This window comes from Palaemon carinicauda, chromosome 15, assembly GCF_036898095.1.
Source record: "Palaemon carinicauda isolate YSFRI2023 chromosome 15, ASM3689809v2, whole genome shotgun sequence".
NCBI lineage: Eukaryota > Metazoa > Arthropoda > Malacostraca > Decapoda > Palaemonidae > Palaemon > Palaemon carinicauda.
In genome coordinates this window covers 138,280,216-138,296,433 of record NC_090739.1, presented here as the reverse complement: position 1 = coordinate 138,296,433, position 16,218 = coordinate 138,280,216, and the positions used below count along the sequence as shown (strand labels likewise).

Sequence of the window (16,218 nt, the reverse complement as noted above, 5' to 3'; positions counted from 1 at the left end):
TGATACCGCTAGCTTGCAGGTGGAAAGCTCCTGACAGGAACACGAACCAACCGCACTGGCACTCGAGAAGCGTGGAACAGATTCTCACTAATAGCCCTCTCTGACAAGACAGGTGATTAAGGACAAGCATGAGTCATGCAAGAGGATTGAATTGTCACAGGTGTGCAACCTTGTCGCATGATCTACCTGACAAGGTAGAGCCCACTCAGTAGTGTGGGAGCAAGACACAGGTGGATGGGCTGAGAGTATGAGCAGGTGTTGTGCCGTTCTCTTTACCCAACCTGGCGAGCTCTGTGGAGAACCAGCACAGCTAACTGCACTAGCAGGAAAGTCGTAGTGTCTGGCTGCAGGAAGATCATGGTGACGATCATCCAAGAGCTCTGACCAACTCGGTTTCAAATAGCTAGTTTGCACTGGTAACAAGTTGCACTGGTCCTTCTGAGCAGCCTAGGGAGATGGACTCCCAGGTAAGGGCAACCTCTCGCACTTGCAAGGGTGTTTGCCCAAAGTCCCAAAAGGATCGGCAAGCTCAAGGGTGAGGACAGAAGAGTCTATCTTCATGCTGAGCAAATTCAGCATGCCCCTGGGCAAGGGGAGCGTGCTGTTGAAGTGCTCTTGTGAGCACCCCCTTGCAGATCCTCTGATGGGTGAGGAACTGCCATGAAGGACGAAGGTCCCAAGGGCATGAGACTGAGGAAGGACTCCCTCTTGTCGCCTCTAGAAGGAGAAGTGTAAGCCGATACTTCAAGGGGGAACCCGGAAGTCCCAAGGATCACCACAAAAGATGCAAAGTGTCTTGCGTTGTGTTCTCCCCTCAGATGGAAGTCTTTGCCCCCTCACTACAGGAAGAAGAAAGCGCTACCTGACCCGAGGGTTGACCGAGAATTAAATGGCCATTGCTCTTGACTGAACATCCTCTGGAGGAGACCAAATGAGAAGAGTCAGAGAGGAAGGTACCAGGATTAAGAGAGAGATATCTTGACTTTAACTTCGAAAAAGAGATTCTGAAGAAGAGGAATCCATTTAAGAATTCTTCTTTCTCATGCCAGGCTTCTTCCACTGGGAAGATGGCCACTCCTGACACTTGAGGCAAGGGGAAGGCTCCATAAAAGAATATCCACTGCATAAAGGACAATGATAGTGAACGTACGTGTCCTCCTTTGACATAAATTCTGCTGGGCAAACTTACATGTCATGCACCCTCTAGCACATGCAAACCCAATTACACCTGAAAATAAAAATGAAAAGTTTCAACGTTTGGCCAAAGCCAGAGAACATGAAGGAAACATCTGTCTTTGACCACAGCTGAGATCAAAGTGAATAAAGTATGAGTGAGCGAGGGGTGTGGTGCTTCCCTTCCACTATCACTGGTGACAACTGGATGGTTGTTGGCACCTAGTTAAAGTTTTTTTTTTTAGCTGTATGCCAGCTTGCCCTGATTTTTTCTCATATGTAAAGAACAAAGGTTTGTATTCGTTTAGGAACAAGCACAATTTTCTTTATTGATTTGGGCCAATCATATGTGATTTGGTTCTCTACGGAAATGTCCTTTTATATTTAACATTTAGGCCTATTCATTTTATCCCATTTATACTAGGCAGTGTTGTGTGGTGGTAAAGCTTTGGAAGTTGTGCCTTAGGTTGTATTTCACCCATGATTTTGATGGTAGTATACTGTACCGAGTTGTAGGACGTTAGGTTTGAGGATGGGGGGGATGAAGCTAGGTAAGGACCCCTACACTCTAGGTTGAGTTAGGCTTGGCACGATCAGGTTTAGAAGTCCCCTTGATTTTATGTAAAGGTCAAAGTGCTAGGTAAGGACTGGTGAAACCATTCAAACAAGGTAGGCTAAGGACACATTCCTCTAGGTTAAGTCAGATAAGAATATATTACTATTGTTAGTATTATTACTACCTCAGCTACAACCCTTGTCGGAAAAGCAGGATGCTATAAGCCCAATGGCTCCAAGAAGGAAAAATAGCCCAGTGAGGATAGGAAACAAGGAAACAAATAAACTATAAGAGAAGTAATGAACAATTAAAATTAAATATTTCAAGAACAGTAACAACATTGAAATAGATATTTCATATATAAACTATAAAAACTTTAAGAAAAACAAGAGGAAGAGAAATAAAATAGAATAGTGCCCCTGAGTGTATCCTCAAGCAAGAGATCTCTAACCCAAGACAGTGGAAGACCATGGTACAGAGGCTATGGCACTACCCAAGACTAGAGAACAATGATTTGATTTTGAAGTGTCCTTCTAGAAGAGTTGCTTACAATAGCTAAAGAGTTTATCCTACTGTTACCATGAGGAAAGTAGCCACTGAACAATTTAAGTGCAATAGTTAACCCCTTGAGAGAATAATTGTTTGGTAATTTCAGTTTTGTCAGGTGTATGGAGACAGAGGAGAAAGTTAAAAGAATAGGACAGACTATTTGGTGTATGTGTAGGCAATGGAAAAATGAGCCGTAACCAGAGTGAGCGATCCAATATTGTCTGACCAGTCAAGGATCCAATAACTCTCTAGTGATAGTATCTCAATGGGTGGCTGGTGCCCTGGCTAACCTACTACCCATCCCTAAAATTGGATCCAGAAGCTTTGTACAGTAATTGGTTTGGACAGATCAGGCTAGTAAATAAAATGTACCAAATATTTACTATAGCACAATATTCCTAATGAAGAAAATAAGCACTCCTGGTGTACTTATAGGTATAGTACTTAGTACTCTTCTCGTACAAATAACCGGGGGAAACCCTTGTTTTTCAAAATTTGTACATTTCAAAATTCCAAAACTCATGATGGAAAAACATAATCTTAAATTTGGAACAAGGCCAAGAACACTATCTACTATGAGGGTCACCACATAACTTAACCTAGGAGCTGTGTCCTTAGCTACTGTATTTACCTACTGGGAAGCACGCCCCTACAACCACAACCCGTTGGACTGCCATATCCTTAAACTTAGACTAACCTCAACCCTGTGTTTGCTTCCCAACTGGCTTCACTCCTGGCAAGCTAACATTAAATGATAACACTTTGTACATTGTAAAACAAGCTTCATATCATATTTCAGACTAAGATAAACAACTGTTTCCCCGTAAAGTAAATCAATTTGACAATATGACAAATTCGAAGATAATTTGTATTTTTCCTAACCATACAAACCTTAGCTATTTACAAAGGGTATTACTTTTAGCGTAGCTGAAATGGCGAGCCATTAGAATTTAACGAGGGTGTATTACCCCCGCGCTAGTTAGCGGGGGGGTAGGGGAGTGGTAGCTAGCTACCCCTCCTCCCCCTCACACACAGGTGAATACTCACTTTCACTTAGAGGTAGGACTTGTCTTGGGGGACAGGGCTGGCGGGCAAATATGTGTAAATAGCTAAGGTTTGTATGATTAGGAAAAATACAAATTATCTTCGAATTTGTCATTTGTTCCGTAACCGAAATACAAACCACGCTATTTACAAAGGGTGACTTATCCCTTAGGAAGGGTGGAAAGTCCCCAGCCATACTGGCTTTGGCTTTACCCGGGGACTCAGAATCCGAGTGAGTCGCACTCGAGAAAAGGAGTCCCTGCACCTCACAAGTTCCTTGCTCCGCAAGGAACCATGTGGCCTACGTAAGCTTGTGTGTGAAGGAAGAAGTGTGACTCGTCCTAGGCAGTTGACCTGGAGTTCCAGAAGGAACTCTGGGTTAGAACGTTCCCAATACCACCTCGTCAGGGTATGGGGGACGCGACAGTATTGACTCAATACTCGGAACACAAGGAAGCATGGTTTACCTGCAGAGGTTCGAGGTCAGCTATGCAGAGACCAGGATGCTGCTTCCCCATAGAGGGGATGATGAAGAAAGTAGTAAGGGCCAGACATACTTCTTTCGTTCATGCAGACTAAAACCTGATAACAATGCCCTCAACCTTCTGCTACCTGTCCAAAAAGGAGCCTGAGGTTAGACCAGCTGTTGTGTAGCCACCACAGAGCGATAGAAAACGTATCGAGACTCCTGTGGGTCACGCCCTGCAGGAAGCGGGCTGCGAAGGTCATCAGACGCTTCCAGACTCCAGCTTGTAGCGCCTGCGTCACAGAGTAGTATTACTCGAAGGTGAGGGACGTTGCGATGTATCCAACATCGTGCTGTAGGGCGACGTGACGGGGGAGAGTCTGAAGACAGGTCGAAATGAATGTCCTTGAGTCCGGGCTGAAGAGGTATACTGGTGAGTCTCCCCCCATGTCCTCCTTGTGTTCCCAAATCGGCTGCAACTGAGGACAAACTGCAGCTGTTCCCAGCGCTAACCTCTCGATTCCTTACTGGCAAGAAAGAGAAGGTCTTGGGACATCAGACACAGAATGGAGACTCGAAATCTTGAATGAATCGGACCGAAGGGCCGGGACCCTCAGATTCTGAGTCTAGCCAACAACTCAGGAGTGAGCCTGAATGTTGCCTTCCCCTCTTCCTTAGAAAGGGGGGAGTAGTAAGAGACCAAGAAGATTGCTTACACACTGGCCGTGGCCAGAGTGAGCAGAAGACCCAAGGCGGAATACAATCCGAGGCCTGTCGTAAAAGGGTCTTGAGAAGATCTCTTAAAGGACTAAAAGTCCGAGCCATGCTCCAAGTTGGAGGTCTTCCTCCGACTAGGGCAGGGACGATCGTAGCTTCGCATGAGCGAGGATAGATCCAGCGGGCAGGAAAAAGTTATTCCTTTAAGCCTGAAGGTCAGGGAAAGGCTGAGCGACAGGCTTCATTGCCGAGAGCGGAAAGGAGTTTCCTCCCGCCGAAAGGCAATAAGACCGTTATTGCTGGAGAAGAGGCCTCAAGGGAAGAGGTATATCTCCCACGGCACCAACCACCTTAGACTCTTCACTTTGCCTGGGAGACCCCTGTGGATGACTATCACAGATGATGCGACCTCCGTACCGCGACTGTAGCGGGTTGTCTCTTCTAGAGGAGGAAGCGTAGTGTCTCCAGGCATGAAGCCGAAGCGACGCCCCGGTTCGGGAGAGATGTCGCAGTGTGGTTGCTTGAGTAGTCTGCTCCGTGGGAGAAGCTCTCCCGGGAGTTCCGTCAGGGGAAGCAGAGGGTCCAGAAACCGTTCTGCGCATAGTCCCAGTGGAGCTCTCCCATTGAAAGGTTGACAGACAACCTGGTCTTGTTGTGGCCCATTGTCCGCAGACAAAAAGGAGGGAAGACGCAGGCGTCGAAGTTGTCCCACCATCACAGGAATGCATCTTGCCAGAGTCTCGGGGTCTGAGACTGGGGGGAAGACTAGCGGAAGCTTGAGGTTCCAAGCTGTCGCGATCAGGTCCCCCAGACCAGCACTTGCTGGTTACCCAAGGTCAAAGACCCCTAGGTACACTCTCTCTATGAGGCTCTGCTCGGATAGTCTGAGAGAAACATTCCCCTGCCTGGAATGAGAGAGCCGATGGTGGTATTGAGAGAATCTCAATCATCCCGGTATCTCTACTGCAAGACGTGAAGGTGTGAAAATGCGTCCCCTGCTGGTTAGAATGAATTCGACGCGCAACGGGGCGACTCGGCAGGAGCTGTAGGATCTGAAGAGGGGCCAGACTAAGGCCCCTAAGCCTGCCTGAATGATGGAGAGGTATCCTTCAGGTCTTGACCATAGGCCTGGACCGGAACATGCCCCCCCCCCCTTTCCTTTGACGAGTCCGAGAACCGCATCAAGAATGTGGGGAAAGGACGAGAATATCCACTACCATCAAGAGGCTCCATAGGTCAACACCCACTGCAGGTCTAATAGTTCCGCTGGTCCCATAGGGCCAGGGAGTCCGGTTAAACATTGCCTGAAGCCACCGGAACTTGGATCGCCCCACATGGAACTTATCCTGAGGCGACCGTTCGGACTATAGACGGGTCAATGAGGAAAGAAGAACTAGGAAACGTTCCAAAGTAGGGCTGAAAGCTCTGCTTGACTGAGAACAGGTACTGCGACTTTCCTCAGTCTTGCCACAGTCAACCGAAAGGAAGGCTCGGAGGATGTGGTAACAGAATCTGGCGTCCCCAGGTGGTCACCCATCCAAGTACCGACTTTGCTTAACCTCGCTGGATGGACGAGAAGCGGGGTTTCCAATGTGGTAAGGCGGTTGACTCAATATCATGGCCAGATACTCCAGATGTTGAGGCAGAGGAAGAGAAGGCTCCAAGCAAAATACCATGAGCCCACACTCATGGTAAGCATCCGGGAAGCTTGTCCCGGAGCTGAAGAAGGTCGAAACCCGAGCCTACCGGAGTTGACCAGCCCTCCAAACAGCAGAGGAGGCCGAAGCCTGCACCTGAGCGGCCAAGAGGAAGGCAGGGAGAGTTCTCTGGGGAAACAAACCTGCTATCCCACGGCGGGATAGCCACACTGCATCATAAGCAGGAATACTTGCAGTCTAGGCTGAATTCGACGAGCACCCTGGAAGATGGATGGAATGGAAACTGAAAGTATCCGTCCTTATGATCCAGGGTTTAAGGAGTCCTGTCGCCTCGTTACCAGTCTGATCGATTCTGCTGGTCTACTCTGGCCGAAGTTTGTTCGACAAACTTGATCGGGGCTGAGAGGTCGACTATGGACATCCCCTCTCAGATCCTTCCTTACAAGAAAGGATCGACTGAGGGGGCCGGGGGTGAAGCCGTCGATGATCCTAAGGAAGACCTTCGCCTAAGGTATGGATCATTCTGCCCAACCGGGCAACTCTGCTGACGCTATGGCATAGAGGTTCAGAGACACTGAATTCGCTGACAGAGACGGCAGGCGCGATATCCTTGGCTACTCACAGAGATTGTGCGGGAATGGGCATCGGGAAGCTGTCATTCGGATGAGTAACCTTAAGCATCCTCCCAGCGAAAAACCTGCAATCCTAGAGTTTGTGAACTCCTTTTAGGACTATGCCCCCCGGGGGAGTCTCCCGTGCCATCTGTTCCTGACAGGAGGAAACTGCAATTGGACACCTTGTCCCAGTTGTCGTAGCCGATAACTTAGGCCGACGTGGTTGAAAGAAAAGGGCGCTGGAGCCCTGCAGAGTCTGGAAGAAAGCGCCTTGGAGGAGTGAAACCGGAAGTCGATTTACTCCGCACAGCAGCTGTCTAAGTCTCTGTCCTTGGGCACAAACAAACTCTTCTCAAGGATGGAAGGGTGTCTGAGGTCGTCGACCTCCACAGATGAGACACCCGAAGGAAGCCCTCAGTCAGCGCGTCCAGATGGTACAACATCGAGCTTGTCTGCAAATTAGATACTTAACGACGAAAGGCCAAGGTGCCTGAGCTCGAGAGGAGGAAAGTACCCTTGATCTTCCTGTAGCTTCCTTGAACCAAACCTCGGGCCGTAACCGAGGAGGGAAAGAACCTGGTAAGCTCCCAGAGGAAGAGGTAAGCAGTCACCCCTTGTCCGATGGAGAAATCTCGAACGGAAAGCCCCCCCCGCCAAAAATCCTTCCAGGGAATGACGGGGAAGGGCTAACCCAGGTTCAGGAATAGAGGAGTGTTGCTCAGATCTCCCTTAAGTTTCTCCTATTCTTGCAAGTGCCATGCTCTGTGTTTACGGGGTGAGACAGTGTTCTGGAAATACGCTCCAGAAGAACTCGCCAGGCTGGTCATGCTGCGAAAACCCCATTGGGAATCGTGGTCGCAATTGCCCTGGAGCTCGCGCGACGGGAATTCCTGGTGGTCGGCGAGCGATAACCCATAGACGAGCAATGGATACTGCAAGAAATAAGCCGACATTTGTGCGAAGAAACACAGTAGGTTCGCGCGACGGAACACCATCCGTCTGCGCGATGGAAAAAACCGTTGGTTCGCGCGTGGGCGAACATTGGAGAGCATGAGCGTAGACGTGCAGGCACGTGGGCGTGTGGGCGTGGGGGCGCGCGGGCGAGTGGTTGCGCGGTTGCACGGGCGAGCGGTCGCGCGGTTGCACGGGCGAGCGGTCGCGCGGTTGCACGGGCGAGCGGTCGCGCGGTTGCACGGTTGCACGGGCGAGCGGTCGCGCGGTTGCACGGTTGCACGGGCGAGCGGTCGCGCGGTTGCACGGGCGAGCGGTCGCGCAGGCGAGCGGTCGTGAGGGTGGGCAGGTGGATGAGAGCGAGTCCGAGGCGGCGAACGCAAGCGTTAGCGCGATGGCGAGGAAACGCGCTGCCGCGTGGGCGAGGAGGACCGCTGGCGATATGGATCAACAAGCGATCAGAGGTGAGCTGGTGAGCGCTAACGAGCAGGTTGGCGATGGCGCGTTGTGTTATGCCGACGCGATGGTCGAGCAGTATGTGCAGGTGAGCGATCGTGCGTTGGCGAGCAGTATGCGAAGGTGAGCGATCGCGAGCAGTGATCAGCATGCGCAGGGTCGCGCGATGGTGATCAGTATGCGCAGGGTCGCGTGATGGTGATCAGCATGCCAGGGTCGCGCGATGGCGATCAGCATGCCAGGGTCGCGCGATGGCGATCAGCATGCGCAGGTTGGCGGTCGCGCGATGGCGAACAGCATCTGCAGGTGGGCGATCGCGTGATGGCGAACAGCATACGCAGTTTAGGGTCGCGCGATGGTGATCAGCATGCGCAGGGTTGAGCGATGGTGATCAGCATCCGCAGGTGTGCGGTCACGCGATGGCGATCAGCATCCGCAGTTGAGGGTCGTGAGATGGCGATCAGCATCCGCAGTTGAGGGTCGTGCGATGGCGATCAGCATCCGCAGTTGAGGGTCGCGCGATGGCGATCAGCATCCGCAGGTGAGGGTCGCGCGATGGCGATCAGCATCCGCAGGTGAGGGTCGCGCGATGGCGATCAGCATCCGCAGTTGAGGGTCGCGCGATGGCGATCAGCATCCGCAGTTGAGGGTCGCGCGATGGCGATCAGCATCCGCAGTTGAGGGTCGCGCGATGGCGATCAGCATCCGCAGTTGAGGGTCGCGCGATGGCGATCAGCATCCGCAGTTGAGGGTCGCGCGATGGCGATCAGCATCCGCAGTTGAGGGTCGCGCGATGGCGATCAGCATCCGCAGTTGAGGGTCGCGCGATGGCGATCAGCATGCGCAGGTGAGCTAGTAGCTGGCGAACCATGTTCCTTCAGAAGTGTTGGAGAACGTTGGCGTGCCGGCTGTAACACACGTGGGCGATCCGGAGATCGCTGGCGAGCTGATGATCGCTGGCGGGCTGATGATCGCTGACGAGCTGATGATCGCTGGCGAGCTGATGATCGCTGACGAGCTGATGATCGCTGACGAGCAGAAGGCTACGCGTGGAAGCCTGCGCAAAGAAGAGTCCTTGACCCTGACCTGAACCGAAGTTCTAGATCGCGAGGGCGAACGTGGGCGCACAGGGCGCGTAACAGGAACCAACAGGAACCGCAGGGAAGATCATCTTGAAAGCGCTGACGAACAGGAGAGCATTGATGAGCAGAAGGGCGCGCAGGAAAACCCTGACACGCAAGGGAAGAACCCCCGTGGGGGCAACCCTTTGCCCCGAAAGGATCGTTGTCCGCCGGGAGACTGATGTCCGTCGGAAGACCGCTGTCCGTCGGGCAGACCGTTGTCCGTCGGGAAGACCGTTGCCCGTCGGAAGACGAGATCAGACTGCTGTCCATCTACACCAAGGCGGAAGATCGAGAAAAAGGAGTTGTAGGCTGCAAACGGAGATCCAAAAAGGCGCCTCAAGCACCCTTATAGGGAGATGAGAGGCCCTTACGACGAGGCGGACGGTGGGCCTTACGGCGAGGGAGGCCAACAGCAACAGCAACAGAAGAAACCTCCGAAGAGGAGTCTCTATGAGTGTACTCTCTCGCGAACGAAAGAGAAACACTTCGTGGAAGAGACTGGTCAGCCAGTGACCTAAAAGGAGCAATCCTCCGAAGAGGAGCGCCTGCAGTTGCCCAGCCCCTTGAGCGAAACTGCAGGTGCGACCGCTCAGCACCAAGAGCATAGTCGCACGAAAAAAAAAAGGGCAAGAGAAGAACCCCCCAAAAGGGGAAAAACTCAAGCCTGGACAGGAAAAACTTCCCTCGGAAGGAAAGTTATCCGCCCAAGGAGGCAAGCCTCCTGACTGTTCTAAAATGAACTGGAGAGCTGTCCGTCGACACGGGAGTACTACCAGTAGAAGGAGACACGCCCCTGACGAAAATACAAGGGGGGAGGCAGCAACAGCCGAATCCCCAGGACTCAACCAGACAGCTCACACCGTTGCTATATTACAGAAACGAACTAGATCGGTAACTGTAAAAAAATAAAACAAATAATATTAGTACACATTCATTCCCCCGGGAAGGCTCCGAAGAGGAATCCCGAGGGAAAGGAACAAGAATTACACAACAGGCACGTGCCCTCACAACCACTTACACTCGCGGAAGGAGAGCTGTAACCAAAACAGAATTATAACAATTATAATTATGTAACTATGTAATTATGTAATTTAAAAATGAATGAACACTAAAGAAAGAACGAAAACCCCGAAAGGAATCGTTATACAAGCTGAAAAACAAAAAACAACTACAATTAGATTCATAACTAATTGATACAAACGTACGGCGTAGCAACCCCCCACACGGAAAGGAAGCTAGGCTACAAGGGCGTAGTAACACGTAGTAAAAGGGTGAACGACCTCAAGAGAGAGAGAGAGAGAAAGACATAAGTCAAACTCGATCGCCACCCATAAAATACGCCGTGGGGGCCTAACTGCCGAGGCCTCCACGTAGATATCGTACACTACACACACACATCTGAAAAGGAAACTTACTTATTTCTATACTCAAATATATATACAAACATGAAAAAATGTTTACATATATATTGAGTAAATGAAAAGTAAGCGATTAAGTAAAGACAAAACAGATAATGGCTACCAAGCGAGGACCAAGACAGAGACGTCTGTCACAGTCCGAGCCAAAAGTGAAAGTGAGTATTCACCTGTGTGTGAGGGGGAGGAGGGGTAGCTAGCTACCACTCCCCCCCCCCCCCCCCCCCGCTAACTAGCGCGGGGGTAATACACCCTCGTTAAATTCTAATGGCTCGCCATTTCAGCTACGCTAAAAGTAATACCCTTTGTAAATAGCTAAGGTTTGTATTTCGGTTACGGAACAAAAGAAAATTTATGCCTGTCTTAATCAAGTACTTACACCCCTTAGATTCAATTTAGCTTCGTACCAGTAGGCAAGTTAAGATGGGTTATTTGCCCGCTAAGTAAAGGCCAGACATGCTCTGGACTACTAGGCTAAGCTGGGATGCATAACTGTTAGTGTACTGTATTGGCTATATCCAAAAGAATTCTAATTTTTTTTATGTACTATTAATGTTGTCACGCATGAACGATGTTGTAATTCCAGCATTTATTACCTTTCTGTATGGAGCACTACAGTACATTAATTTTTATTTTTACCCAAAAACAAAAAAAAAAAAAAACAATCACTTCATGGTGTCCCCCATAATTTTAGAATTAATAAATTTTTATCATATAGATTTTATGGTTTGATCGTACAACATTTTTATTCATATCAATAGCAAAACCTTGACTTGTTTAACTGATCTTTATTTTAACAAAGACGCAAAACTTCTTGTTGGAGCTCTTTTACAATATTTGGGGAGAATGCATCCAAGAACAGTGATAAAAAATACTTCTGGACAAGAAAAATAGTTATTCCTGATTTAGAACCGAAAAAGAAATTTCTGTAAAACTCATTTCACTGTGGTGGCCAATGAGGTAACGTCCCTGATTGGCGAATGCCAGACTGGGGTTAAAGTCCTGCTCAAACTCGTTAGTTTCTTTGGTCGCTGCAACCTCACCATCCTTATGAGCTAAGGATTGGGGGTTTGGGAGAGCCTACCAGTCTGGTTTCATTGTAGTGTATTACAGGGCGATGTAACCTATGAAAACAACTACTTTTTCTTATAGTAAAAATTACGCTCTCTTCGAAAATGACACTCGTTCCCGTCGCAAATGAATAGTTTCAGAAATATATATACATCTATATCCTCCGATAATGGGGGACCCCCAGTGGGAACTCGGGGTTTTGGGTGGGGAAAACATACTGGGGAATCGATATATAAACGTAAAACAAGCCTTTTCTTCTCTATTCATTACCTTCTTGAAATTATAATAACCGGAGGAAAATACAAAACAGTATATCTGGATAAACTTTGGAGGCGCCGTTGCAAAGATTGTGTCATGAAAAAATACAGTAACCAGTGCTGCCAATGTCCGATGTAGATCAAATGTTATTTTGTGACCTGTCATACTACTAGGCTAGGTTAGGTGGGTTTGTTAGGTTCTGTGCCCTTTTTGTACTTTTTATATATTGGGTAAAACTTATATGGAGAAATTATTTAAAATACGTATGGAAATATCTATCATTGATATCGTTAGTAATGTCAGCGTGCCGTTGGTAACTCTGTTTACCATACGCCAACATTGGTAACACTGTGTATTATTGGTAACGTTGCTAATGTCGTTTGCAGTACATTCGTAAGAGAAGTGACACCGTGCAACTTAAAGTTAGCCGAATTGGTTGATCTGTTTGTTTCCGATTGAAATGAACATCAAATTCGGTTAAATCACGTTATTTACTATAGGAAAACATATATTTTCTGTTCGCAATCTCACCCTGTAATACAATAAAATATTACCGTCTAGGTATCTACCGAGTCATCAGCAGCCATTGCCTGACCCTCGTTGGTCCTAGCTTGGGTGGAGAGGGGGCTTGTATATATGGTCAGTCTCTAGGGCATTGTCCTACTCGATAGGGCAATGTCACTGTCCCTTGCCGCTGCCATTCATGAGTGGCCTTTAAACCTAAACCTTGTCCTTACCATGGGTGATATCAGGCCACTCTCAGGACCCCTACACCCATATGACACTACAGTATATTTACGAAGTCTTGATATTGTGAATGTTTAATCAAATTGTGTATTTCAGTAAAGTACAGTAATACCTATTATTGTTTTCTCGGACTACTATGAAACCCTAAGCTTAGTTTAGGGACCTTAATTCATTAAGGAAAGGAAACATAGAAAAATTAAATATTTTAAGAAGAGTAACAACATTAAAATAAATATCTCCTATATAAACTACAAAAGAGGAAGAGAAAACAGATGGAATAGGCCTAGTGTGCCTGAGCGTACCCTCATGCTACAATTAAGATAAAATTAACATACCTGCATCTGATGTAGACAAAACTCAGTAGGAAAATTATTAAAAATTCTATCAACGCTTCGTAGATCAGACTTCATATGAATATTAGTGATAAAAAAGTGAAACCGGATAAACATGAAAAAGGAACACTTGACAAGCACAGGTTCAGGTTCAGGTTCTGGGGTGAGGCATAGCCTTTACAACGGCGCCTCTGTGTCTTTTAGTTTTGTGTGTTCCTTATTTTCACTAGTTTTTCTCTTTTCATCCACATTTGTTGTAGTATACTTTTCTTATTTTTAATATTCTCTTCACAAAAAAGGAATTTTCCAACTGTTTGTGCACTATCTTCTTCGTATGGTTGTTGGAGCTCAATTGCTTTTATTCTTATATCACTAAACTGTGGACAATATAACATAAAGTGGTTAGCATTTTCTTCTACGTCACAGAATACACAGTTTATATTTCCATCTTGGTGTCTGTTTCTTATATTCAAGCCCAATGAGTTTGTCCTTGCTCTAAATAATAAAATTGACGAAAATGTATTGTCATACACTTCCTCCTCCTTGATTTCACTTTTCCAGTTTTTATACAAAATTAAACTCTCCTTACACTCCATTTCACTCTTCCATTTGCTTGTGTCCCTTTCTCTTGTTCTCTTCTTTATGTCCTCTTTCGTACATCTCTTGACTTCTCTCATCGCCATCCCACATTCTTCAGCATACTTCTTCACATGCATCCACCACTTCCTCTCTTTTTCTTCCATATCATTGACTATTGCTGTAAGTAGGTCCTTTTCTCCCTTAAAAATGCTATTAAGGTACCTCAGCTTTCCATCCATTACCCTCACCCAAGCACAACAATTCAGCTTCCCTGACTCGTTCTTTACAGCAGAATCTGCTTTAAAATACCTAAACCAAAGTCTTTGAGCTTAATCCTTGATATGAAGTTTCAACTGTAGCCTTTTAGCTTACATGTAAATATAAATAAATAAAGACTCCTTCTTTCCTTCTTTTAATTTCAAAATTTAAACAATTATCCTTCGATCTTCTACAATTGCATTTCAGGTACGGTAGGTTGAATCTAGTCTACTGTCTACATCGTAATATTCAGTTTATCCACTTTCCTATGTGGTTTTACCTGGATTAGGTTTTAACTTTATCTTATATTAATTTAGAATCATTTTGGCCCTTTTTTAGCTTCCATGATATGTAAATCAAATAGAATATCAACGAATATTTTGACTAGACATTTTGATTTATACAAAAGGCAAGTGTGAATAAGTCAAGCAATAGTCAATTGGGAATATGTGATATATATATATATATATATATATATATATATATATATATATATATATATATATATATATATATATATATATATATATATATATATATATACATAATGTTACTTACAGTATAGTTATTTTAGTACTAAAATAAAAAAGAACGCTCCCAGACAAACTTTAGGCTCGAGATGCACCTCACTCAAGATGGTTCCTGTCGAGACTCTCGAGTACAGTCTTATACTTGTTTTTGTGTTTAAAAGTGATTAATAGTATAGCCATTGCCCAGGACTCACAAAACTCATTATTTACCATTAGATGAATTCCAAGTGTGACTCTATACTGGTGTAGTAACGTCCCAAATGCTATAAAGATAGTTGGTCCTAGCAACCATACTAGGTTAGGCCTAGTCTTTGCTCCGTCACCAAGACAACTAGTGTAGCAAAGGTAAGATTTGGTAACCCCCATTGTACTGCTAGGCCTATTGCTCTGGTAAATACCTTACAGGATAAGTAAATAGCTCATCAAATATAATACCTAATTCCTATTGTTCCAATTGGTTGCTTCAAATTATTGGTAGGCCGATAGCTTTACCTGCGCTCTGTTCATAGGCACGTGATGTTCACTTTACCTTTGCACCGCTCAGAGCTGCTTCGATGTTCCATGAATAAAAAAAAAAACTGCTCCTTATATCAGGTTAATAAGTGGTGATATGCCCGTTTGGGCCATATTTACCTTTGCACCGCAAAGAGCTACATTGATGTTTTACGCAGTATATTTACCCCACAATAAACCCCCGGTTTCCAACTGCGTAGCCTCTAGTATTGGTGGATATATTAAGGTATATTTTACTACTGAGATATTCCCCCCCCCCAAATAAATTAGTTTTCAAAGAAAACAAGAGTTTTCTTTTGGAAAATCTATTTCTTATATGAAGATGTTTCCTGGACCGGAACTATAATAAAACTTGATGCTTGCTAACGAGGTTAAAAGGTGGTCCTATAGTCTATTTAAGTGATTAGGATGGATTAGTTGGAAAAGCTTGCATAATATGCACACTGTATTCTTGGTTATGTTGGTATAGGGACATAAGGAAGGTTTCTGTCTTTACAAGTAACATTGTGCTGATAGATATTATGGTGCCGGTTTAGTATGTGGCCTACCTTTCGAATATGGTGTACGAAATTCTATCTGTTTAAGTATGTGGCCAAACCTAACCTAGCCTAACCTTGCCTTACCTTACCTAACCTATCCTATCCTATCCTATCCTGTCCTTGCCTTACCTAACCTAACCTAACCTAATGTAGCCTTACCTAACCTAACCTATCCTATCCTATCCTATCCTGTCCTATCCTATCCTGTCCTTGCCTTACCTAACCTAATGTAGCCTTACCTAACCTAACCTAACAAGCCAGGAAGGCCACATACTAAACCAGCACCGATACTATTTTCTCTAATATTAAAGTATGGAGATAGTGTCTTATTTTACTCTAGGTAGGAAATTAGAGGTTTTTAGGTTTGTTGTGACAGATGAAACATTAACTTCTTCTTATGCTTTATGATCATTACCAAGCCCCTCTCATAAGCCTAGGCCTAACTTACACAATGTGATGATTTTATAGGGACGTTAGTGGGAAACTAAATTTGTTGGGCCAGTAAAGAATAAGAATATAAGTGAAATGTATCATTTGAAATATTGCATCCACTTAAGAGGAGGTTTGACATCATTAAGACTGTTAAGCATCTTCAATGTACCTGTTTAAATCCCAGCTGCACCCACTGTTTAGATTTCTTTAATATCTTCCAGCTGTCGTTTTCCTAC

At 46.1% G+C, this 16,218-nt stretch overlaps 1 protein-coding gene and 1 long non-coding RNA gene across 5 annotated transcripts in view; one reads left to right on the top strand and one right to left on the bottom strand.

The window, feature by feature from the left end:
- The window catches only part of LOC137654785 (uncharacterized), a 262,756-nt gene extending 249,031 nt beyond the window's left edge, over positions 1-13,725 (bottom strand). The window contains exon 1 of one of the 4 annotated variants that reach the window (XR_011046720.1): positions 13,135-13,725. Coding sequence is in view for 1 of the 4 variants with exons in the window: in XM_068388738.1 (XP_068244839.1) it covers positions 13,135-13,248 (114 nt within the window). In the remaining 3 variants the exon portion in view is untranslated. The remainder of the gene's footprint in view (positions 1-13,134) is intronic. The other 3 variants (XR_011046719.1, XM_068388737.1, XM_068388738.1) reach the window with 3 other exon arrangements.
- Positions 13,726-14,598: 873 nt separating this feature from the next.
- LOC137654404 (uncharacterized) overlaps positions 14,599-16,218 on the top strand; it is a 252,887-nt gene continuing 251,267 nt past the window's right edge. Inside the window, exon 1 of the long non-coding RNA XR_011046632.1 lies at positions 14,599-14,843. This is a non-coding gene — a long non-coding RNA (uncharacterized lncRNA). The remainder of the gene's footprint in view (positions 14,844-16,218) is intronic.